This window comes from Talaromyces atroroseus (genome assembly GCF_001907595.1).
Source record: "Talaromyces atroroseus strain IBT 11181 chromosome Unknown scaffold_6, whole genome shotgun sequence".
NCBI lineage: Eukaryota > Fungi > Ascomycota > Eurotiomycetes > Eurotiales > Trichocomaceae > Talaromyces > Talaromyces atroroseus.
Window position 1 is genome coordinate 1324522 of NW_017971438.1, and position 22869 is coordinate 1347390.

The 22869-nt window shown below is 48.1% G+C and overlaps 9 protein-coding genes across 9 annotated transcripts, besides 3 other annotated features; 3 read left to right on the plus strand and 6 right to left on the minus strand.

The window, feature by feature from the left end:
* Positions 1-1096: 1096 nt before the first annotated feature.
* UA08_05380 (hypothetical protein) lies at positions 1097-7495 on the plus strand (the record flags this gene model as incomplete). Its single annotated transcript, XM_020267695.1, has 1 exon — positions 1097-7495. One exon carries the CDS (start codon positions 1097-1099, stop codon positions 7493-7495), a length of 6399 nt encoding a protein of 2132 aa, XP_020119781.1.
* A 593-nt stretch (positions 7496-8088) lies between these two features.
* On the minus strand, positions 8089-9060 carry UA08_05381 (hypothetical protein; the record flags this gene model as incomplete). Its single annotated transcript, XM_020267696.1, has 1 exon — positions 8089-9060. The coding sequence occupies one exon, from the start codon at positions 9058-9060 to the stop codon at positions 8089-8091; it is 972 nt and encodes a 323-aa protein (XP_020119780.1).
* Positions 9061-9489: 429 nt separating this feature from the next.
* On the minus strand, positions 9490-10167 carry UA08_05382 (40S ribosomal protein S8-A; the record flags this gene model as incomplete). Its single annotated transcript, XM_020267697.1, has 2 exons — positions 9490-10018; positions 10094-10167. The coding sequence occupies 2 exons, from the start codon at positions 10165-10167 to the stop codon at positions 9490-9492; spliced, it is 603 nt and encodes a 200-aa protein (XP_020119779.1).
* Positions 10168-11038: 871 nt separating this feature from the next.
* UA08_05383 (hypothetical protein) lies at positions 11039-11779 on the minus strand (the record flags this gene model as incomplete). Its single annotated transcript, XM_020267698.1, has 1 exon — positions 11039-11779. The coding sequence occupies one exon, from the start codon at positions 11777-11779 to the stop codon at positions 11039-11041; it is 741 nt and encodes a 246-aa protein (XP_020119607.1).
* Positions 11780-11907: 128 nt separating this feature from the next.
* Positions 11908-12117: a repeat region (Identified by RepeatMasker using a combination of RepBase library and repeat library created with RepeatScout).
* A 561-nt stretch (positions 12118-12678) lies between these two features.
* UA08_05384 (hypothetical protein) lies at positions 12679-13193 on the minus strand (the record flags this gene model as incomplete). Its single annotated transcript, XM_020267699.1, has 2 exons — positions 12679-12685; positions 12745-13193. The coding sequence occupies 2 exons, from the start codon at positions 13191-13193 to the stop codon at positions 12679-12681; spliced, it is 456 nt and encodes a 151-aa protein (XP_020119606.1).
* Positions 12933-13051: a repeat region (Identified by RepeatMasker using a combination of RepBase library and repeat library created with RepeatScout).
* Positions 13194-14292: 1099 nt separating the features above from the next.
* UA08_05385 (hypothetical protein) lies at positions 14293-15048 on the plus strand (the record flags this gene model as incomplete). Its single annotated transcript, XM_020267700.1, has 1 exon — positions 14293-15048. The coding sequence occupies one exon, from the start codon at positions 14293-14295 to the stop codon at positions 15046-15048; it is 756 nt and encodes a 251-aa protein (XP_020119605.1).
* Positions 15049-15667: 619 nt separating this feature from the next.
* On the minus strand, positions 15668-16528 carry UA08_05386 (hypothetical protein; the record flags this gene model as incomplete). The annotated part of the gene is made up of 2 exons (XM_020267703.1): positions 15668-15861; positions 15919-16528. The coding sequence occupies 2 exons, from the start codon at positions 16526-16528 to the stop codon at positions 15668-15670; spliced, it is 804 nt and encodes a 267-aa protein (XP_020119778.1).
* Positions 16529-16761: 233 nt separating this feature from the next.
* On the plus strand, positions 16762-18730 carry UA08_05387 (hypothetical protein; the record flags this gene model as incomplete). The annotated part of the gene is made up of 4 exons (XM_020267704.1): positions 16762-16934; positions 16991-17680; positions 17730-18013; positions 18066-18730. 4 exons carry the CDS (start codon positions 16762-16764, stop codon positions 18728-18730), a joined length of 1812 nt encoding a protein of 603 aa, XP_020119452.1.
* A 715-nt stretch (positions 18731-19445) lies between these two features.
* Positions 19446-22243, minus strand: UA08_05388 (putative transporter; the record flags this gene model as incomplete). Its single annotated transcript, XM_020267705.1, has 5 exons — positions 19446-19591; positions 19623-20208; positions 20299-20442; positions 20506-22084; positions 22161-22243. The coding sequence occupies 5 exons, from the start codon at positions 22241-22243 to the stop codon at positions 19446-19448; spliced, it is 2538 nt and encodes an 845-aa protein (XP_020119453.1).
* Positions 21676-21720: a repeat region (Identified by RepeatMasker using a combination of RepBase library and repeat library created with RepeatScout).
* Positions 22244-22869: the final 626 nt, after the last annotated feature.

Consider the following 22869-nt stretch of genomic DNA (forward strand, 5'->3'; position numbering starts at 1 on the left):
CCCATTTTCTCGCAGGGGATTTCATGTTGTTCATATTGGTTGGATTTGTGTCATTCTTCGTCTTCGTTCTTTCTTCTCGCACTGGGTAAAGTCGGTGCGCAAGGTTGATCATTTTTTGTGAAATCAATTTCCTTGCTGTGCGCTTTTCATGTTAAGGCGCATGTAATTTATATACGTAACTATGCCGTTGTTGGATAGTCTATTAGAAGTACAGTATATACAAAAGCCCAGGGTAGCTAGTAAATAGTAAACACTAAACAGTAATACGATGCAATGATCATCAAACATCAAGGGGTCGTTAGAGATTTGCTCGCTCCACAGTCTATCAAGATCAAGATTTAAGATTGCCTGGTTACAATGTCAATACATGGCCAACGGCAATAATAATATTAAATATAAAGTGTGGTACGGTCCAGCAGTTCCTGATCCAGGTAAATTAAATTGGTAATTTTACGGCATCGGGTATCGTATTGATCGTAACAAATCAAGCAGCTGCCGGGCTTCGCTGTCCGTCCTCTCTCTCTTTCCCTCCCTCTCGTGCCTGTCAATGCGGTTGGATCTTGTCCAGTCTGTTCCAAAGAGGTGAAAGCATTTAGCCCGAAAAGAAAAGGTGAGTGAGCGCTTTAGCTGGACCTCTTTTTCCACTTGCGTCCATCATTCCAGGCGGTGCTGTGGCATCCGACTACCGTAAAGGGGCTGCACTGTTGTCCGTGCCGCAACACGGCCAGACTCAGACGCCCCCAGTTGCATAGCGTTGCAGTCGATAACACGACGATATGACACTCGTGCATGTGCGACGGACGATTGAGTGGAAGTCCTCGTCCGAGGTGTACCAAACGCTGAGCTGTTAGGCTAACCAATGATCGTCATGACTTAGAAGCCAAGAGCAAGTCCATTCAGCTGTATACGAATCGCCGTGCAAACCTCCTTTGAGAAAGGTTCCACGCGACATTCCTCGAGACTGCTTTCCCACCAACCACAATCATTCCTCTGCATGTCGCGCCCTCCTCAGATTCCTCTACGACTTGACCCCTCACAAGAGACACTTGGCTGTCGTTAGTCCGATTCCAGTGCGCCGAACGATCGAGCAGCAGACATGCCCTGGCGGCCTCTGCCTCGCATTGCTTTCGCAGTTGCCATTTTCCCTTTCCAACCCTCCTCGCCGGCCGATCTTCCCCTCGAACTTGGCGATGAGTTGTACATAATTGAACAAGGAGGCGCCAATGGCTCGTGGTATCGAGGATACCTCGTTGCGCCGCCTTCACTCCTGGCTGGATTGACTAGCGTGAAAGGCCAGACCTTGGAAGCCCGGGTTTTTTCTGGTATTTTCCCGAAGAACTGTGTCGAAGTCCGAGAATACCTGGGAGATGCGGAGAGTCGCAAAGCACTGGACAACGGAGATGTCTTGTTGGCAAATGGATCATCCAACGGCTATTTTAATGGATCACCCGACGAGGTCGAGAAGAATCGACAGACCACTGCCAACTTTCTTGAGGATGCAGGCGTGAACCAACGCTCAGTTTCGGTCGCAACATTTCGGTCTGGCTCGGTGCCATTAACGCCGTCCTCAATTATTGCCCGGAATCTCAACGGTTCTAAGCCTGCGGCTCCGGTTCCAATGCTGAAGATTGGTGATGAAACGCCAACTTCCTATGAAGAACCCCTTGTTGATGAGATTGCATCGTGCCTGCGTGAATGGCATTCAACAAACCTCCACGAGCTGCTCCTCACCCGGCAATATGGCGTTGTGGAGACCATGTATAACGTTGTTCTAGAGCTAGACCTCGCTAGGCGACAGTTGCTCCATGATGTTCTCACTTCTAAAGAGAAAGACGCTGTCCGACAGGCGACTGTGTGGAACTTGGTGCGTGGGAACAAAATGCTCACGGGCGAGGTTATTGTTCGAGATCTGAACCAAAACGGCCGACTGCTGACTGGGGATGACTCGGCAATCGAACTGACCAAACTCCAATCAGAGATGAGCATGTTTGACACCGACCCGAGACAGCATGGAGATTCATCCGCACTTCGTCACCTTCTGCTCGAGATAAAGACGATGTCAGGTTCCCACCCCGGCCTTGTCACCTTGTCCTTGTATCTGTCTGCAAAAACAGACAAAGGCACTCTGAAGCCATTATCAGAGACCTATGTGCTAGAAATACAATCTGCAGACAATTTTATGGCACTGGCTCATAGTAGCAAGCTAAAAACTTTATTCACAGAGTTATGTGCGGCAGATGTAAGTGAAGGCTCAGGCGGAGATGCGCACTTGTATCTCGTTATTATGGTACAATCAGCAGAACTTCCTCGGCCTTCTGTTCCCTATGGCGGGCGATCCTCAACTTCACACGATGGTGTTAACCGCAGCCCATCCACTATGCACAGCGTCAAGGGTAGCACAAAAGGGCGCCGCAGCATGGTCTGGACTGCTAAGTCACCTCGGGCTGGGCAATCAGAAGTCATTAGAGAGACACCCCCCAGAAGTGCAGATTCTGCAGATGCTCAGGGTCAATCTGATAATGCCTCTCTTAAAGACAAGACAGTGATTCGCACTGTGGGCGCCGGTATTCTTGATGTCGCACATATTGTGAGGCAGAACACCGAAGCGGAGCATGTTATCAATATTTGGTCACCTGTAAGTGAAGATAGCGAGGAGGGTGGAGATAATAGTGACGGCTTCGACGACCTTGTTCGCGCAATTATACCAAGCTCGTCTGGTCGATACTCCAAGTGTCATCAAACTTCTCAACTTCATCTTCACTTCTATCCGTTCATCGGCTCTGATGCCGATGTCCTTGTACGAAACAATCCTACGTTGATGCATGATGTGACCCAAACGCGGAGAATGGGATTCGCAGCTGCCCCTGCACACTCAAGATCGGATATTTACCTGACTATCTCTCGTGCAAAATTTCCTTATCCTGCTCTGCTGTGCCATCCTCAGGCTGGACAAGTGCCTGTTCCTGCGAACACTGGCCTCCGGAACCTTCAGTTAACTCTTGAGGTGCGCAACGGTAACGGAGCGCGTCTGGAGCGTTGCATATTTGCTTCTTCAAATAGCGTCGGCCATACTGCTTGGAGGACTACTGTGACGGACAGGAATCTGCCATGGGACCAGACAATTCGACTGAGAATTCCAACTGATCAGGTCCCTGGAGCCCATGTGATCATGAGCATAGCGGATGCGCCAGAGTTTCCGTTCGCACTCTGCTGGCTACCCCTCTGGAACCAACAAGCCTTCATACATGACGGACCTCATTCACTGCTCCTTCACTCGTACGACAAGATCACATCGAGTGTGGACGAAGATGGAAGAGGGGCGTATCTCAGTCTGCCATGGAGTTCACTGAACAAAAATTCCTCTGTTCCAGATGAATCCGTAACAGGGCCCCTATCCACCGTCCATGTTGAGACAAACCTCTGCAGTACACAATATTCCCAAGATCAAATCATACTGGGGCTTATTAACTGGAGGAAGCAAACAGGCAATGAGGTCTTGGAAATCCTGCGCCGTATACTCTTTGTTCCTCAGATTGAAATTGTGAAGCAGTTGCGTGATGTCTTCGATGCTCTTTTCGGAATTCTTGTTGAAAATGCGGGGAGTGAAGAATACGAAGATCTCATTTTCAATGCCTTGGTGACAGTACTAGGTATTACTCACGATCGACGATACAATCTCGGTCCTCTCGTGGACCATTACACGGAACAACAGTTCAATTTTCCCTTTGCCACGCCATGCTTGATCCGAAGCTATTTGCGGCTCTTACAATGGAATGATACTCCACAACAGTCGCGCAATCTTCGTGCCGCCTTTAAAGTTGGACGGCACTTGCTGAAGTTCATAATCAATGCTCGTGAACAGCAAAAGCTTAAAGAAGAGGGCATTGGCGTCAGGAATGTGCAACCGACATTCAACCGCGACCTGCACTCAATATTCAAGTCTCTCGAGGCCTTAATGAAGAATCCTTCTCCTGTCATGGTTGGCAGTAAGACTCTGGTGGTGCAACACTTTCACACATGGCTTCCCGAACTTGCAAATGTCCTTCCCAATGACGAGATCATAATGATTGCGTTGAGCTTCATGGACTCTTGTAAGGACGTCAAAGGAATGCTTGTCTTGTATAAACTTATTTTGATCCAAAATTACACCAAGCTCAACATTTTCGCTTCTGGAGAAGATAGAGATACTTTGATTTCCTGCTGCTTTGGATGGCTTGACCCATACTGGGGCAACACTGGTGATGTTTCCGATCAGTATCGTGATCAAGTACGCCTTTGTACCTCAATTGTGGCAGAGTTCTCAACACAACAACTTTCTCCTCAGCTGTATTCCTTCATGGGCAAAATTACCTCGTCCTACTGTGCCATTGCTTTGGAGGGTGTCGACGAGACCGATTACCTCTCTATGCTCTATTCTAAATCATTTCCCTTTCAGGTGAAGGCGTCTGAACGCAAGCAGAAGTTTGACGAGGCTCTCGTTGAGCTGGCTGGTCTAATAGCTGCCCTTTCCAACATTCAGAACCCCAAGCTACCTATTCTCAAACCAGACGACATGGCCATCTTCATATCTAATACACTAGAAGCACACAAGTCCATAATAAGCTGCGAGGCTTACCCTGAAGACTGGCTAAGTTTTCACATATACAATCATCGTGCAGCTGTCAAGAATCTTGAAAACCTATCGTCTCTATTGGCCAGTTCGTTCCTCCCCCCGCCAGACGAGGCTGACAATTTTGATATGAAATTGTGGGAGCTCTTTTTTACGACATTGCTGAAGGTGGTATCGAGTGATGCACTTGTTCTCGAAACATTCCCCGAACAGAAACGCAGAGCGGTTTGGAAAATTGGAGGCGATGTTCGTGAACAAGGTGCCGCACTCTTGCGAACAACTTGGGAGGCAATTGGATGGGAGACTACCGAAGATGAGAGAACAAAATATGATTTGCACAAATTGGGCGGTTACCAGGTGCAATATGTTCCCAATCTTGTCCCTGGGATCATTGAATTGTGTCTTAGCGTTCACGAAGGCCTCCGGCGAGTTGCAGTCGAGGTTTTGCAAACCATGATTATCAGCGAGTGGGATCTCAACCAAGATCTATCCATCATTGAGATGGAGATAGTCACGAGCCTTGATATCCTTTTTCAAAAGAAAAATATGAATGAGAGCATCACGCAAAAGCTTTTCATCACCGAATTACTGGACCTTTTCGAAAAAATTCAAGACTCGGATGAGGCCTTGGCCACAGACGTGAAGGGTCTCATAGCTACGATAGATGAACTCCTTGAACTTTTGGTAGCGTGTAACAGTGGCGGTATCACCGAGAACCTACATACGCTGCGACTCATGGAGTTCATGAAAGATATGGACAGGGAGGACATTTTCATACGATATGTGCACGAACTGGCCCAATCTCAAGCCGCTGAGCAGAACCACACCCAAGCTGGCCTTGCCCTGCAGTTTCATGCCGATCTATATTCATGGGAACCGACAAGGATAGTCCCGGCGCTATCAAACCCTGCATATCCAGAACAGTCTGCTTTTGAGAGAAAAGAAGCCTTGTATTTCGAGATTATTCAGTACTTTGAGGATGGAAAGGCTTGGACACATGCCCTTGCTTGCTACAAAGAGTTGATTGAACAGTATGAGCATATAGTCATGGACTTTGGAAAACTTTCACGAGCACAGGGCTCTATGGCCAAGATCTATGAAATGATCTCTAAAGAAGAGAAAGGTTTTCCTCGTTATTTCCGCGTCTCTTATAAGGGACTGGGATTCCCTCCAACTCTCCGAGACAAGCAATTTATCTTCGAGGCTTCACCAAATGAGCGCATGGTTTCATTCACGGATCGCATTCAGAAGCTGCACCCTGCTGCGCAGATTGCATCTTCATCGAATATTGAAGATATCGAAGGCCAGTTTTTGCAGATCAGTGCTGTTAGCCCTCATAGGGAGATCCTGCATCCGGTATATCAACGTTCCAAGGTGCCTCACTCTGTACGTGAGCACCTACTTATATCGGTGCCTGTCCAATTCTCCTATACTTCCAAACGCCACACCAGCGGTCTGAATGTCAAAGAGCAATGGGTTGAGAAGACAATCTTTACGACGGCTGAGCCATTTCCCAATATTCTGCGCCGAAGCGAAATTGTAGGCACCGACGTGGTTGGATTGACGCCCCTGCAGACCGCTATTGAGCGGACATGGCGAAAGACACAGGAACTACACTTGCTTGAACAGCATGCAATTTCTGGCGATGATTCCACCCTTTCGGGGCTGACAGAAGCTTTGGTGCAACTTCTTGACTTGGAAGCGGCGCACTCTAGCTGTGTTGCAGTCTACCGCCCGTTCTTAGCCAAGGGTAATGATGATGAAGATGAGGCAGGGCAGGAGGACGAAGAAGAGGAGACCGAGCAGAAACCAATTGACCCGCTAGAAAATGCACTTGCAGTCGCTCTGATAGACCATGCGCTTACGATCAAGCGTTGTGTGGCACTGTACTCTCGGCCGTCTTATCAAGCTACTCAGGTTGAACTTCTTAATCGATTTGAATATGCTTTTGGCCCGGAGATCGCGTCTCTTGCTGCGCATGCACAAACACAAACACTTTCACCTCCTCAGAGCGCCAATCATTCGAGTAATCGATCAACTCCCCATACCAATGGGCAAAACGCGGAACTAGCAGGTCGATCATTCAGTCCAGAGCAAGAGCTTATACGCAGTTCACGATCCAACAGTCAGCGGAGGCACACTGCAAAGCCCTCACTCAGCCATCGTATTAGCATTGCGAACCCGTTCAAAAGGGCTAATCATCATGCATCGGCTTCTGTTGCAACGGCAAACACCGTGCACGGGTCTCCCGACTTGAGACAGCTGGCGGATGCGCAGTCTAGCCGTCAATCCCTTACCATTCAGGATCATGATGACGATGCAGCAACAGTTCACTCACATGCCACTAGCCGTGGCGGTAAGAGCGACCGGCGACGAAGCTGGTTTGGTGGTGATCCCAAGATGAAATACAAAACGACAACTACTGGGTATGTTGCTGATGATCATCAGCGAGACCAGCAACACAGAGATCAGTCACGGGCTCGTAGTGCAACGAATAAGTCTATCAAGTCGCAAGGTGGAGAGTCGGCACGAAACGGCAGACTGGAATCGAAAAAGAGCACGCCCGTGTTAAATAGCGGAGAATGGAACGGTGCGCAAACAGCCTTACCACGAAGCTCCCAGTCTGAACAACGTCCTTCAACGTCTGAACGATTTGGGTACTTGAATAAAAACCACTCAGTCACGATATCTGCTGCAAATTCCTATGAACAAAGCCATGGAAACAACTCTAATGGATCTTCCGCTTCAGCTGGTGGAGTTCGCGATTCGGTCAAGAAAAGATTCAGCATATTAAAGGGCATCAACAAGAAATCAAGCCGGCTCAATGTTCGTGACGGTGGAAACGGCAGCAATGGTATCCTAGTTGAGCCTTTGCACGAAGAATGATCAGTGATCTTGTTAATTTCTTCCTAAATTTTTTTCCCTTTGAGTCATGTGCATTACATTCCAATCATTCCTTTTTCAATTTTGGATTTTCAAAGGATAAAAGCTTGCCCACTATACTTTTTTTTATTACTTTTCTCTCTTGATTTTCATCTTTCACATGGACTTGTTATTTCTTCTCTTTGATGTCTTACATTTCTACTTTTTTGATACCAGTCTTACAGGCAAAGTTGAGACACTGCGTGTTCTCTGAATTTTTTTATTTTCCATTTTCATACCGATTGATCTATATTTCTTTTTGGAAAAAAACATTACTCTTTTCTTCTACCCATGTATGTATAAACAATTGGTGGAACCAATCGATCTGTTCTAGGGATGAGTGCACACTCGGTCTTCATTAACTCTCTAATTTCATGACTAGACTTTTCAAGGTTGTTTGTACCAATGCCGTCTATAAAGATGAGCGTCCCAAGTGTACCTCGTAACAACCACTCACTGTCATGTCGTTAATTTGTGATCATTAAATTATCAATCTTTGTGCAATTCAGAAGGGAAGAACATTTATTGTTGGGTTGAATCTCGTCCTTCCTGGGATGCTACTGGGAAGTAGCAAGAGGCAAATCCAGATCGACGACCCACGGTGCATTATTAGCATGGTATCTCACCGTCACAACACTCGCATTCACGAATAATGTCTCCTCGCCAAACTTCAGTGGTTTCTTTGCATCGCTAGACATATCGTAGCTGTAGCATCTCTGCTCTAGAGCCGTGTCGAAGTCTAGCGAGATCTCGCCGGCGTCACTGTCATTATCATTATCATTATCGTTGCTCCAATTATGTCGCACCGCACCGAATCCTTCGTGGATATGCCCGAATACATGTAGTCTGGGTCTGGCACGTTCGCACGCTTTGAGAAGGCTTTCACACCCAACGCCCTTCCGCATACCACCAACATCATCCAGAAATCCGAGAGGGGGGCCATGAGTAAGCATAATATCGACATCCGGGAAGGACGGCACCCAAGTTTTCACATTGCGAGAAGACATCGGAGTCGAAGGATTGAATCGATCTTCATCCCTCTCGTAGGCAAAAGCCCACCCAAAGAATTCAGGCGTATACGGCGATGCATATACTGTGAACCGCGCGCCGTTTTTCAAACTGAATGTCCTCACCTCTTCCTCCATGTACACAATACCAGCGTTCCTGGCTGATTCATCCGTGTACAAAGCCCGGTTTGCATCTGGATCTTCTAATCGCGCCGATCCATGTCTCATTAGACCTTTGCGAGCATAGTACTCCTTATCGTGCGTAAGGTCGTGGTTGCCGGCAATGACGAGTTTCAGTTCTGCATCAACGTCCCTTCTGAGCATATCAACTATGACCTCGTGTTCGGCCTGGCGCCCAGTTCTTGTCAGGTCTCCTGCGTGTAAAAAGATGTCGGATTTGGGGAGTGGGTATCTGTAAGCTTTGTTGAGGGCGCCTGCTGGGAAGGGGGTTGCAGTGTGTGTATCTGATATCATGCATACTCGAGTCTTGACGGTTGGTTTGGCTTGGGACTCTGAACTCATTTTTACGTTTTTCTTCGTTCTGGTTAATCATATGGCTGGCTATACGTAGATTAATTGAGGTAGAGGCAAGCTGCGTCACAAAGCCGGACAACGTGACCAATCATCGATAATTGGCCAGCCGCATCTCCCTGCAAAGTATACAACGTACATAACTACAAACACTGTCTCAAGACGAGAGAGTAAAGGCAAAAAAATCGTTCCATTGGTAAGACAGTTCGAAGCTCTACAGACGTTTGCATCCGTAGATGCCCCAGATCATAAAAACATGATTTTTTGTTTCTGGAAAGGAATTGCTGAATTGCAAAACTCCAATACCACCCATGCACATTGCAAACCAGCCATCGCATGTAATTTCTCTTGTAATTTTTTTTCTTTTGCAATTTTGAAAAAAATTATATTGTCATATTTGATTGGAAGTACAACTTTCATTTACTTCCTGATGGCACGCTGGTAGAATGCCAACTCCTCACCCTCCAAAATGTATCCGTCGACACGACCGCTCTGGCCAGGGCGGGAGGAGACAACGGCGTACAAACGACCGGCCTCGAACTGGCGCTCCAAAGCAGACTCGACCTTGCCGGAAGCAGCGAATCGGGCAGCTTGCTTGCTCTCAACGCTCTTGCTCTTCTTCTCCTCGGTGACCTCAGACTTCTGCTGGCGCCGTCGGCCAATGCTCTGACCGTAGTGTGCCTCGTACCATTGTCTGAAAGGAGCAGCGTCGACCTGGACGACGGCGGACTTGGTGAGGGTGTTGGTGCGGACAAGTTCGTTGTTGGAAGGGTGGTAGGAGACAACGATCACGCGGACCTTGCGGGAGATTCCCTCAGATCCCCACGAGAAGTTACCGGAGTCGAGGCGCAGACCACGGTACTTGGTGTTTCCACCGCGGGTGCGGACAACGTGGACTCTCTTGTTGCCGATACGGGTGTTGGCTGGCTGGCGACCTTTCTCGAAGGCTCTGTACAGCAAAAGAGTGGTAAGTTTAACAATTCACCAGCACACATCGCAACGCTCGGGACATGAGATATCGTACCTCTTCTTACGGTAGGTGGCCCTCTTAGCACCGGTGGCCGAGCGCTTGTGGCGAGAATCACGAGAGATACCCATATTCGCGTTTGATAAACTGGACCACTGTCGAGATAGAGTGTTAGTCACTGGGATTGCGGTGGTAAGATGAACTGAAAAAAAGATATCCGGCCAGGTGAAAGAAGAATCGAGAACTGAAACTTCAAGGGAGCATGTATCGACCGTGAATATGCAATTCCAAAGGCTGTTGCTGATTTTTTTTTTTTTTTTGGAAAACCCTGTCGTCTATTCTTTCGCTCACTTGATCTCGTCCTTGATATTCCTCAACAGCCCGAGAATCACAAAACACAGCGGTCAAAGACCACTCTTTGCAGAAACTTTTTTTTTCTTCCTTTCTTTTCGACGATTCGAGAAATTGCACCAGGCCGGATATCTGATGGGAGAAATAACAAAACAAGTCTTTCAACTAACCTCAAAACCTGTGGTCGTTCACCGGAAACAGCGCGCTGGGTTGTCGTATGGGTTGTCGTGGTCGAGATAATAGAACGACTTAGCGACGGGGCTTGAATTTCGTTTCGCAGTGTGCCTACCGAGACTTGCTCGCTTAGTGTGCCCTATTCGCTCTAGCCTCATGCGGACTAGCGCAGTCAGTCACGTGGAACCAATGGGCGTCGCGCCGCGGCCCCGAAAAATCTTAGCCACATCTAAACTTTCAAAATCTTATGGAATTATCACTAATAGTTATATGAAACGGACTATGGATATCTGGCTAGATTTCACAACACAAGATCAATATCAATATCAATATTTGCCACAAATGCAAGTCACCTGATTAACATTCTTGCCATCTCGAAATCCAACCACAAGACTTTCTACCCTCGCAGATAAAAACTATGAATGGACGGACACTTTACATCTCTTTCTCCAAGAACTCTTAGCCCTGAAGATTTGGCTAATGCTGTGCTTTTCCGGCCCGTTTCTCTGCTACGAGGGCATCGAATCGCTGTAATGCGGTATAGCCTTCGATGAAATCGTTCACAAACCAGCAAAGCCACAGGCGCGAACCAAAGCGGATATTGTGAGGTCGTAATCTGTAGAACCATAGATGCAAAGCCTCGCCCAGGTGAATCACCGCCATTATGCGGATGAGAAGCGGCTGAATACTGTAGCAGAAAGTAGCAAAGCCAGGGACATACTGAAACACACGCGAGTAGAGCTCAGAGCCCGGCTCGAAATGCGCTCGGCGAGAGAAAGCAATAAAAGTCAATAAGCACGTGGTGAACATCACGGCGGCAAATCCGGTTGGCGCGCGATACTCCTGGATAGTAAGATCGGAGCGACCGAGAGCCTTGAGGCAGTACTTGTGCATTTCGACGGTTCTGTGGCGAGCGTCACCGAATCCATTCAAGGCAGGCTCGAAGGGTACAACGAAGTTTGTGCGCGATTTGCTGTCTGGAGAGTTTGCCGTCGAAATGGTCATTCCATCGAGCCGAATTTTCTCCATTTTTGGCCATTGCGCTTCTTTGGAAGGAACTTTGCAGTAGACTTGTAGATATAGCGAGAGAGTATCGCGATGATCGCTGTTCATATGCGCGCAGATACGCTGCTGCTGAAGCTGCTCTTTGCTAGACGCTTTGCCTTCGGTTTGGCGTTCATGGAGGCTGTTATTGGAGCCATTCTCTGTATTACTCATTGTCGCTAAAACTAGTCGTTTATTGCTTACAATAAAAGATGGCGGGAAACAAGACGGCGATGGTCGTTGGCGGTGTTGCCTTGCAGGCGCACGGGTAGGCAGGATCGGCTTTTACCTAGGTAGCTAGGTAACAACGGATTCGGAACGCTGTATTAGCTAGTATTGCATATAAAGAGAATGTTCAGGGGGGTTGAGGCCATATTTATGATCAGAATACGGGTCAACTGAGACATGTATCTGATGCCTATTCTGGCCAATTAGGTGCAACCCCTGAGAAATACGGTGTTGGAGGATGATTACATGCTGTATTCGGAATAGCGGTCATAATTCGCCGTCACTAGGCTAGTCAGGCCGCCGAGAACAGACTCACACATAACTCTTGCAGCATGATTTCTAGTATTTTCTACACGTATATAAATCGTGAGGGCTATTACTTTGTCTTTCCAAGAAATCTGCACTGTCACTATTTCAACGATCCTCAATCGACAAAATCTGCCTCAGGCTTCATTTCGGTACAGCCAATCACAATGCTGTATCGGCTTACTCAGGGTTAGGGTTATAGTTAGGGCAATGTAGGATCCTGTTTAGTTGCAAGTAATACATAGTAGATCATTTGAAGGAGTATTGGGAAATCGATTATCAGAATTAAATAGCATCCATATCACAAGGAAATCAGATATCAAGCAATCAAACATCGCTATCATGATCAACAAAAAATCGTTACGATGCATCGAAGACGACAGAAAGAAACAAAAAAGAAATGAGGCCAGGCTGATCTATACACTGTAATCGTGCTGCGGTACGGCCATAACAAAAGGGCTTGGTGACGTGTGGGCTGCGTATTGCGAGGTTCGACGAGAGCGAAGAGTTGACGGCACTGAAAGGGACTTTCCTCCATTTTAGGCACTTATAAAACAGTTAGCGAGAATCAAAGGCGTGTAAAAGGGGACAAAGTAAGAACTTACAGTAAAGATAGAGTCAGGTCACCGTGTATAGCAGCCTTTAGCTCAACCTCAACCTCGAGATTAACCTCCACCTTCAGCTTCAGACCATCCTCTTCATCTGCGGACTTTTTAGCATCCGGAGCAGGTTCCATTCTGCCACCACCTTGCCTATTCTGCTGCATAGCATCATTGCGCCCATAGGGAGCTACCGCCGCATCGTCTTCATCATCATCATAATCGTCATCCTCGTCGTCGTCGTCGTCATCATCGTAATAGTCGGCTTCAGCTTGCTGTGTGCGAGGTTTCCTTCGGTGTTGTTGTTGTTGTCCTCCTTCGTCCTCAGACTCGGTTAAGGGCTCATCTATGTCGTCTTCTGAATAGGAGTCGTAGTCACTGCCGTCCTGGGAATAGTAGTCATCCTCCTCTTGGGGGTTGTTTTCCGTTCTAGGCTTTTCTGCTGTAGCGGCCATGTCCGCGGGTATTTCGAAGAGGAATTCTCTTTCCTTCGTTTATTGTCAAGTGTGTATTTTTGCACTTCTCCTTTTCTTGCGAGGAGTAGACAAGACGAGTAACCTCCCTGTATCACTAAGGTATGCTCACGGCCGCAATAATTTGCGGAGACAAAGTTCTTTTATTGGAATCAGTATACATAAAGGGGCAGAATAGGCTTAGACGTCATTCTACCTGAGATAGCTATGCACATAGCGGGGTGGATGAATTACGCCACTTACCTAGGAGCCAGAAGTACTGGCGATGACAACAGTGATCGCTTGCATGACGTTATACCTTCGACATTAAGATGTTAAGGGTATCATGTACTAGGTGTCAGACTCTCGCCTAGCGGTCTATGCTAGAAGTTAATCAAACTATGACGGAAGACCAACCTTGTCAGCTCAAGCCACAACGCCCGGGACGATTAATCGAGTTTATTACCGTACCCCCCAGTTGACAGGCCGATGATTTCTCCGAAACACACCCGGAATGGCTACATAGTACATATGTATGACTTGTGTCTTTGTTTATGGCGCCAAAACTCATTGGATGAAAGATGATGATATGTGTGACCCGTTCCTCGTAGCGACTGGAGTAGTACCAGGGAATGCAGTACGACCATACGTTCCATACAGCATAAACAAGTATAAATAGACACAAATAGAAAGGAACATCATCAAGCTGACGTCACAGTACAGCCAATCAGGGCTCGGGCCACCCACATGGGAGTCGTGGCCACCCCACCCTCCCCGTGCTTGAAATTACTAAAATTACCAAATCCAACGGCCGATCGCCCTGCAGCCAATCAGAGGCCAGCCGATCTTGTTGACAGGGTCAACCCCAAAACGTCATTTTCTCATGATCGATTCATCGCAGTGCATCGGTGGGGGGTTATGACGCTGCAAGCACAGACTTAGGCTCCTCGTCTGACGTCGGGAGAGCTCCCTTGTTAGCACTAATTGACATCCCTCCACCTCATCATGTATATAGGCGATGTGATCTACTGTCAATATCATATAAGTTTTTCCCCTCTAACCGTCAAACAAGTTCCGTTGATTTTCTTTTTCTCTTTCCATCATGTCATCTGAACAAGCTAGCTCCAACCCCGACCTCAATCAAGAGACCAACTCCCCAGCTGGCTCTCAATCCCCTCAACAACAGCAGCAGAAGAAGCCACCCAAGCTTAACAGGAAGAAGCCTGCCGCTGAGGAGCCACCTCAGAAAGAAGAAGAAAAGCCTTCGGAACAAGATCAGCCGGAAGAAGAACCCAAACAAGAAGAAGAGGAAGAACAATCCGAGACTATAAAACAAGAACCTGACGGCGACGACGACGAAGAAGAACAAAAACCAGAGCCCGAGGCGGAGCCAGAGCCGGAACCAGAACCAGAACCACAGCCCCGACGACGAAACCGACAGAGTCGTCCAAATAGAAGAGTACGGAGACAACAAGATCCTGAAGACACCGAGGAAATCGACCGTAGCGACATGGAACCACAGCAACAACGAGGCGGCCGTCGCAACCGTGCCCGCAGTGGCGGTAGCCGACAGCAGCAGCAAGGAGGCGGAGGTCAACTAGGTCCTCTCGGAGGCGTAGGCGATGTCGGTAACACCGTCAACGGAGCAACAGACATGGTTCAAAACACAGCTGGAAAAGCCGTCAATGGCGTTACCGACTCAGCCGGTAAAGCTGTCGGTGGAGTGCTCGGTGGTGGACAAAAGGATGATGATGGCGGCAAGGATGAGCAGCTCCGACTGCGGCTGGATCTGAATCTGGATATTGAAGTTCAACTCAAGGCTAAGATTCATGGTGATCTAACTTTGGGGTTGTTGTAAGTGAAACTATATCAAATAACCCGTTTTGTCAGCTTTAGTAACATGCCTAACTCATAGCTCCTAGGAATTAAAGCAAATGAAATCGACATTCCCTTTTCTCCTTTGCCTATTACGATCGAAAATCAAGCTGTTACGGGTTGACGACCTTTTTTCTTTTTCTTTTTTTTTTTTCCCCCTCCACGATTCGGAAGATCTTTACCAATGACGTTGAATCGATTTGAGCGAATACTTCTAATATTATGTCAGGGATCTTGTGTCTAATTTTCCATTTTCCAAGTTGATGCTCCTCTCCTATATTCATATTTATCGTTACTGCTAGCACCTTAACAAACAATGCATCTTGTCAACAATCATACTCCCGCATGCCAAATGCAGCTATGGTCGTCTTTTATTTAGCTTAGTGTAGTAGATTTCGATGCTATCTATGATTAATAATGCTAGATTCTGCAAATTATACCTAATGGAAGTTAATAATCCAATGTACAATTGAGAAAAGGCCCGTTAATGCGCTTGAGGTGTTTTAAAAGGAAATCATAATGTGTCAAAAAAGTTTTCAAGCCTTGGAAGATTGCTCTAGCTCTTCCAAGCTGAATTTTTATCAAGTATTTGATCAGTTCACCTATGTCCACCTTGCTCTATCTCCATTATGGCTTATGAGCAAGCCGCTTGTCTCGGAATCCAGACGCTCAATCACCTCTAGGCACTTTCTAACACTCTCCTCGGGCTGAATCTGCCCCTTGAGTTCAGGATCGGCTGCTTGAAACTGCTTCAGCATGACCTTGTTCGCTTCTACCACCTGAGGTGGTTTCTCCCCTGCGATAACATCAGTATCCAGTATTGTTGCAACAAAGAAGGTAAAAGACTACTTACCCTCCCACGTATTAACCCATCCAGGGCTTAAAGCTAACACCTTGATGCCTTTAGGCGCAAGTTCTGCTGCGTATTTGGCGACTTGGACATTCATCCCAGCCTTTGCGACAGAGTATGCAACAGCGTAGCTGACACCAGTCTTTTTGATCAAATCTATATCTGCCATGGCGGTGGAAATGTGCACAATCTTCTTCTGGATGCCCTTCTCAATCAGGGGCAGGAAGGCATTTGTCGTCCAAAGACCACCATAAATAGCCGTATTGAACGACGGGTCGAACATTGCCTTGATGGCTTCGGCATCAAAGGGAAATTGGGTCGGGTTGGAGGGCATGGTGGCCATATCAACGGCGTTGGAGTTGTGGATAAGCACGTCTAGTTTGCCACCTGTGATGGTGCATGCAGCTGAGGCAGCCTCCAGAATAGACTTTGGGTCCGTAACATCGCCTTTGATAACGTGCAAGTTAGGGTGATTGGAGGCGAGCTCAGACATGGCGGACGAGTTGGGGTCTCGCACAATAGCTAGCACTGTGTTGGCCGAGTCAGCGGCGAGTTGGCGCACGAACTCGCGGCCAATGCCCTTGGAGGCTCCGGTGATGGCGTATGAAGACATTCTATATTTTTATTCAAGGAATAATAAATATATAGCTCATTTATGAGGAAATTGATCTACTGTTGATTCCATTGCGATGTTCGTGCGATTTACTTCCTTATATAGTAATTTTATATATATTCGGCGGATTACAAAGCGCCCCGACCGGATGGTCCGTTTTCTCCGGTCCAACTGCTCAGCAACCATCCATCGACATCAACCAGCCGCTCCGTTTCCACCAACCTTGGAACTTCATGAACGCCACAGTATCTGCAGTCAAGAGGAGGGCATGCGTAGCGTGTACGGCTGCCAAGGCAAAATGCACGCCGCAGACCACCAACCTGTGCCAGCGGTGCGCTCGTTTGGGCAAGTCATGCACATACCTCGACCTTCCGCAGACGAGGCGGAAGCACAGAGCTGGACCTAAGTAATCCTTCCTAACGCACATGGCAGTTGTTGATAATTTGTTAATTATGAACGCAGCCGTGTGGATGTGCTTGAAAGGAAGGTCGACCAGCTGATGTCGCAGCTGGCTGTCTTGACTCGACAGAACGCGCAGGCGACATCGCCCGATACTTCTTCTAATCCGTTCATCGACGACTTGGGCTCATCTCATGACCCCGTGCTGGACTCGACTGACATCGATGCGCTGCTAGATGCTGCCAAAGACCCGTCACACGGCCTCGAGCCACCAACCAGCTCTGCTCTGGAGGGCCAACCGTCTATTGTAGATCGAGGGCTTTTGAGTGAAGCCGAGGCTGAACGCTTGCTTACGACATTCCAGCTTGACCTGGTTCCCAAGTTCCCCTTTGTATTGCTTGCACACGGTGAAACAGCCGCTCGCCTCAGGGACCGAGAGCCTTTCCTCTTTTTGTGCATCGTGGCCGCGGCAATGAGCGGTACGCACCGTCTGCGCAAAATCGTCGCCGAGGAGATTATGAAGCACGTTACGCTAAGGGTTGTTGCACGGTCCGAGAGGAATCTTGAGTTGCTCCGTGGTCTATTGGTTCACAGCGCATGGTACTCGTATCCTGCAGAGAAATATCACCCGCGACTTTTGCTGTTGATTCAGTTTTGTGTTTCTACCTTGTATGATTTGGGACTGCACAGAAAGCCTAATCTAAATTTGGATGAGCAGCGGGCCCTGCTCGGCACGTATTGGCTGTCGGTTAGGTGAGGTTTCCTGCGTTGGTAGATGCAGCTTCGGCTAACTGTATATCAGCTTATGCAGCACACTCGGCCGGCCGGTTACCATGAAGCATGATGCTCGAACCGATGAGTGCATTAAGAGTATAGCATCATCTGCTGAGCATCTGTCAGATCGATGGATTGCGCCATTCATCCACCTACAGTCTTTCATGGCCACAATAGATGAAGCTTACGCTTCGATGCAAGCAAGCGGTGGAAGGATTCTCGTCCAGATTACGCGTGGCTCGCTGCAGCGCCAATTTGATAGCGTGAGGGCTTGTATAGAGAAAGATCTCGCAAGCTGCCCTTTGCCAACAGGTGTGTCTTGGATCCAGAAGTTGTTGAGAGAGATATTGACTGACTGTTGTAGTGAATGCAATACGTACTGAAATTAGATATGTGGAAATGCGGCTCGAAGAATTCTCTCTTCGGGAGGAACTGTGGATTGCAGAGCCTGCCAGCGCAGTCCGGACAAGCATGCTGATGGGTTTAATCCAGCAGAGCAAGGAGCTCGTTCAGACTATCAGAAATCTACCCGTGTCCGAGGTTTCCCAAATAACAATAACTACTAGTGCTCGTATATGTGCCGCCGTGGGCTACATACCCACTGCAGTATTTACTCTTCTCGATCTCATTACAGGCCCTACCGCCGATTCTACCGTGGAAGCCCAGGTGCAGGCCGTTGTTGATACAGCAGACTATCCCAATCTTGTCACAGAGCTTGCCAACGCATTGGAGACGAGATGTGATGGAATGTCTGCTGTAGACAAAGAGACGGACATGGTAGGGAGCATTTGCTCTAAAATGCGGCTGCTAGCACGCTGTTATCCATATCAAGTCAGGGCAATTGTTGGAATTGCCCCATCCCAAGACGCAAGGCAGGATACGTCTTCCATGATGGCAGTTCGCGCCAATCAGGTTGCTCCAACACCCCAAGTCTGGCCGTCTATCTACGGCGATTTGGGCGACGACACCTTCCTTGTCGACGACATCCAGTGGGATTCTCTATTGAGTAATTTTACTGGTTTTAGCTAGCATAGCCGATACGTTCCTTGTCAATTATGTTGCAAGACGGCTGATACAATATCACAATGATCAAGATTCACTCAAGCCTCATCCAATTCATATGCGGCATACTTTTCCAGTAAACCTTACTACAAATGCCAGGTGCAACAGCCCATCCATGATATCAAGCTGTAAAACAGTGTTCAAGGCTGATGCATTAAAAGGCCTGTCACTTCCCTCAAGTGCTGAAGACCTTTACAATAGCTCATCCGCCCTCATTCCTTTTGTGTACTCTTTTGTTTGGAAAGGCTTTAGAATGTTGAAAGGACTTGAATATACTATAAAACGTCATCATCAGCAGCAGCCTCAACGGGTGGAACGGATTCTCCGGTGTGGAACGGTGGACCTGGCGGTTGATTTCATAAGCCAAACTTCTCAACGCTCAACCCTAAACACCCAAGCCTTGAGCAGCCAGACCGGGATAACATCCTTGGAATTAATCCACTTTTTTTTATGAAGTAGCAGAGATGTATTCTCCTCAAATCATATTATAATGTGCTCATTGAAGTTTTCTTTTCTTTTTTTTTTTTTTTTTTTTTCAAAAATTATGTATTACGTATATCTCTAAAAATCCGTCTGCTCGCGCACATGGTTCTACATATACTCGACACGTGCCACTTCACCCAAAAGAAAGGATATGTAATCCAACTAAAATATCAAAATACATGAAAGGGAAATTCCAGAGCTACAGACCGGCAATACTCATCAAAACATAGCCAACTGTCACAACAATGACAAACGAGATAAGACTGGCTGGTATGCCTCGAGTCAGGAAGTGGGCGACACGGAGGTAGCGTTGACCTGTTCCGGGAATCTCCATCATGATGGCAGCTATAAATCATTAGCCAAAAGGTACACTCACAGCTGACCGCCAAGCGAAAGGAAGAAAAGAAGGGGAGCATACTCATATTCGGGAACCCGCTCGTTGGCAGTCCCATTGCCACCGAGCACATAAGCGCGCTTGTCATGACGAGCAAATTTGGATGCGGATTCTCCATTCCAACGCCCACCTGCTGCACAAGCGGGAGCACAATTAGTGCGGCCACAGTATGCGAGATGAAAGTGGCCATGACGAGGATCAGGGCGGCGAAAACCAGGAGCACGCCGTACAGACTGAAATGAGCTACCCGTTCGGTGATCGCATTTGCAATAGTGTGCAGCAGTCCTGAAGAAGTCACGGCCTTACCAAGGACAAGGCCGCCTGCGGCGAGGATGATGATGGTCCAGAGAAAGTTGTTGAAATCTTCTTTAGTTAGGATACCGCTGCCAAAGAAGAGGACCATGGGAATGATTGCGATTACGCCCATGTCGCCGAATACGGTGTCAAGTTGGTGGCTGAAGCACCATAGAATGATTGTTGCGAGTGTCGTGAGAGTCACAAACCACTGTGTGCCTGTGAAACGGTCTTTGACAGGGCGAATCGGAACAATCGTCGTGCCCCGGCTAGGCTGGAATGTGATAAGTAGTATAGCCCATATCGTAAGAATCGAAATGATGCAGACGGGTATTGATATGAAGAACCATGTACCCCAGCTCACAGGGGGATACATATTCTCTAGTGCAATGATGTTTTGCGGCGACGCAATTGGAGACGCTGCGCCTCCAACATTCGCTGCAAGCGCAATTCCAAGAATAAGGGCCTTGGAGAAGTCCGATTCTGGTGGCAGGTTGCGCAGGAGCGGCTACACATTACAGTCAGCAAGACTAAACTAAATATTTCGGCTCAGAAAGAAAAAGAGACTCACCTGTATAATCGAGTAGCACAATACCGGAGCAGCAACATTGCTAATCCACATACTCAAGAACATACTAACAAACATGTTTGTAATCAAAACAACCCGAGGACTCGTTCCAGCCCTGCTCAACACAAACGTGGCCATGCGGCGTGCAATGTCGTACTTTGACAGTGCCGCAGCTATAGTGAATCCTCCAAGCAAGAGCATAATGACCGATGTCCACATAGACGCAAACACAGCCTTGGTTGCTACATCTGGTGTCAGCCGAGCATGCGGCTTGTCTTCTGACCGTAAGACTCGAAGCAAAACAACCAAGAAAGGGATTAAGAGTGATGTTACAAACAATGGAATAACCTCAGTCGCCCACAGCAAGCTAACAAATACCAGCATCGCCAAGCAGTTTTGCTGCTCGGGTTTTTCCATGATGGGCACCGAGAGCAGGACGGCAAATATGATGATGATGGCAAGCAGGGAAAAGAATGACAGGCTGCATATCCACGCGGGGAAATAATAACGACCAAGAGGTGTCTGCAATTCTTTCCCTCTGCTTTCAATATCCCCCTGGCGCTGTGCAAGAGACGGATCGGGATCACCTCCCAGCAACGTCCGGCGAATTCCCATATTTGCAGCTTGGGCTTTACGCTCAATACCAATCATCTCTCGCCATACAGTGTTTCTCTCCCAAACAACATGTTCTCGCAGATGAAGTCGGAGTTCTCTCCTTGCGAGCGACACATCGCCCCTAGTAACAACATCAGCATAAATCTGCTCCACATGGCGGATATTCTCATCCACGCGCTCCGATGTCGTATCGGTGAAAGGGTAAGCTGGCGAAACGGTCCCATTAAGGTACGGTCTCCGTAAGCTGCGATCCAAAATCTTATCAAATTTCTTCAGTGCCTTGGAGAAACCCGTCTTGTTGAGTTGTATGTATGACTTTAGCTCGCAAAGAGTAACGTAAACGTCAATCATTCGCTTCTTTAGAGCAACACCTGCATTGTAGAGATGCAGGAAGTGTGGATCTGATTGATCCTCCTCGAACCGCGAATTACCATTATGCCATAATCGCGAATCACCCATGTCGCTCTGGAACGCATCGGACCTATGACCAGCGTCCTGATACCGTTCCGAATGCTGCGAGCGAGACCCAGGGCGTCTCTCATCTGTAGGCGAATCCGGGTCATCGCTATCACGATCGTTGTCGTCGTCATCATCATCATCGTCTCCCGTTATGGTACTCGAGCGCCGTTTATGAACGGAACCCAAGCCCAGGGATTGGAGAATGCTTCCAGTGCGTGGACGTGACCCGTTGCTCAATGTTCGCGATTTTATTACTGTCTCAGTCACAGGTTCCATATTCACGCCATCTGTGCTAGCTTTGTATTGCGCCTGTTCCTTGACGACATCTTCTACCTCGCCGAAGACGGTAAGCTCCTTGATCTGGTAAAACGAGCATACTTTCTCCAATTCTACGTCCAGCGCTCGTCGAAAAATGGTGTCGGTATCAACAGCGGACGAGTCCAGAAGAGGGGAGGACTCTGAATCCACGCCGCCATGGCTCTCAGGATGATGTATTTGCTTTTCCAGACTATAAATTCTGTTCATCGCCACGAATCCGGTCAGTAAGCACTTTCAGATGCAGGTGTCAAGGGGGTGTAGCATACAGTTTCTTGAGGTTATCATATGCTATATAGTGGGCGCTCCAGTCCGGAATGGCATTAAACTGGATGCTGTGCGAAAACTTCATATTGACGGTATCGTAGTGGACTCGAAGCAACTTGTCAGACCAGTTGATTCTTAGTTCCACAGCTTTCGCCCAGCGGATATGAGGCTGAGAAGCAACAGGGGGCTTCCTTTTATGCTCCCCAGGTAGCACGGCCTGATTCAAATCCTCGGGCTGTAAAAGGCGAGTCTCCTCGTGATCTTGGCTTCCGCTGCCAGCTGTATCGGCATGTGGGACGGACTGGGGACTGGACTGCGTGGTTGTGCGACGCGCAGCTGCAGTCGTCGTCGACGATGAAGGAAAAGCAGGGTGCGGGGCTTGCTCACGCGGATTTCGAGTAGTACTGGGAGTACTGGGAGAAACGGTCTCAAGCGAGACGAGCTCGATGTTCTGAGACGGCACCGGAGCTCGTGAAGACGCCACGGCCGCGTTGGTGCTAACTTCTAACGTATAGACGGGCGATTCTTCCGCTGATGCAACATGGAGGACCGTTCTTTCGTGCGTGCTTGCTCCACGGCGCAGTTGGACTTGGTTGCGTTTTGACTTTATCTCGCGACCTTCGATTGGCGTGTGCAGCCAATGGGAGAGCAGCCAATTGGCAGGAGTCAGAACGCTTAATGCGGCTAAGTGGCCCAATCAGAGCCGCTGCA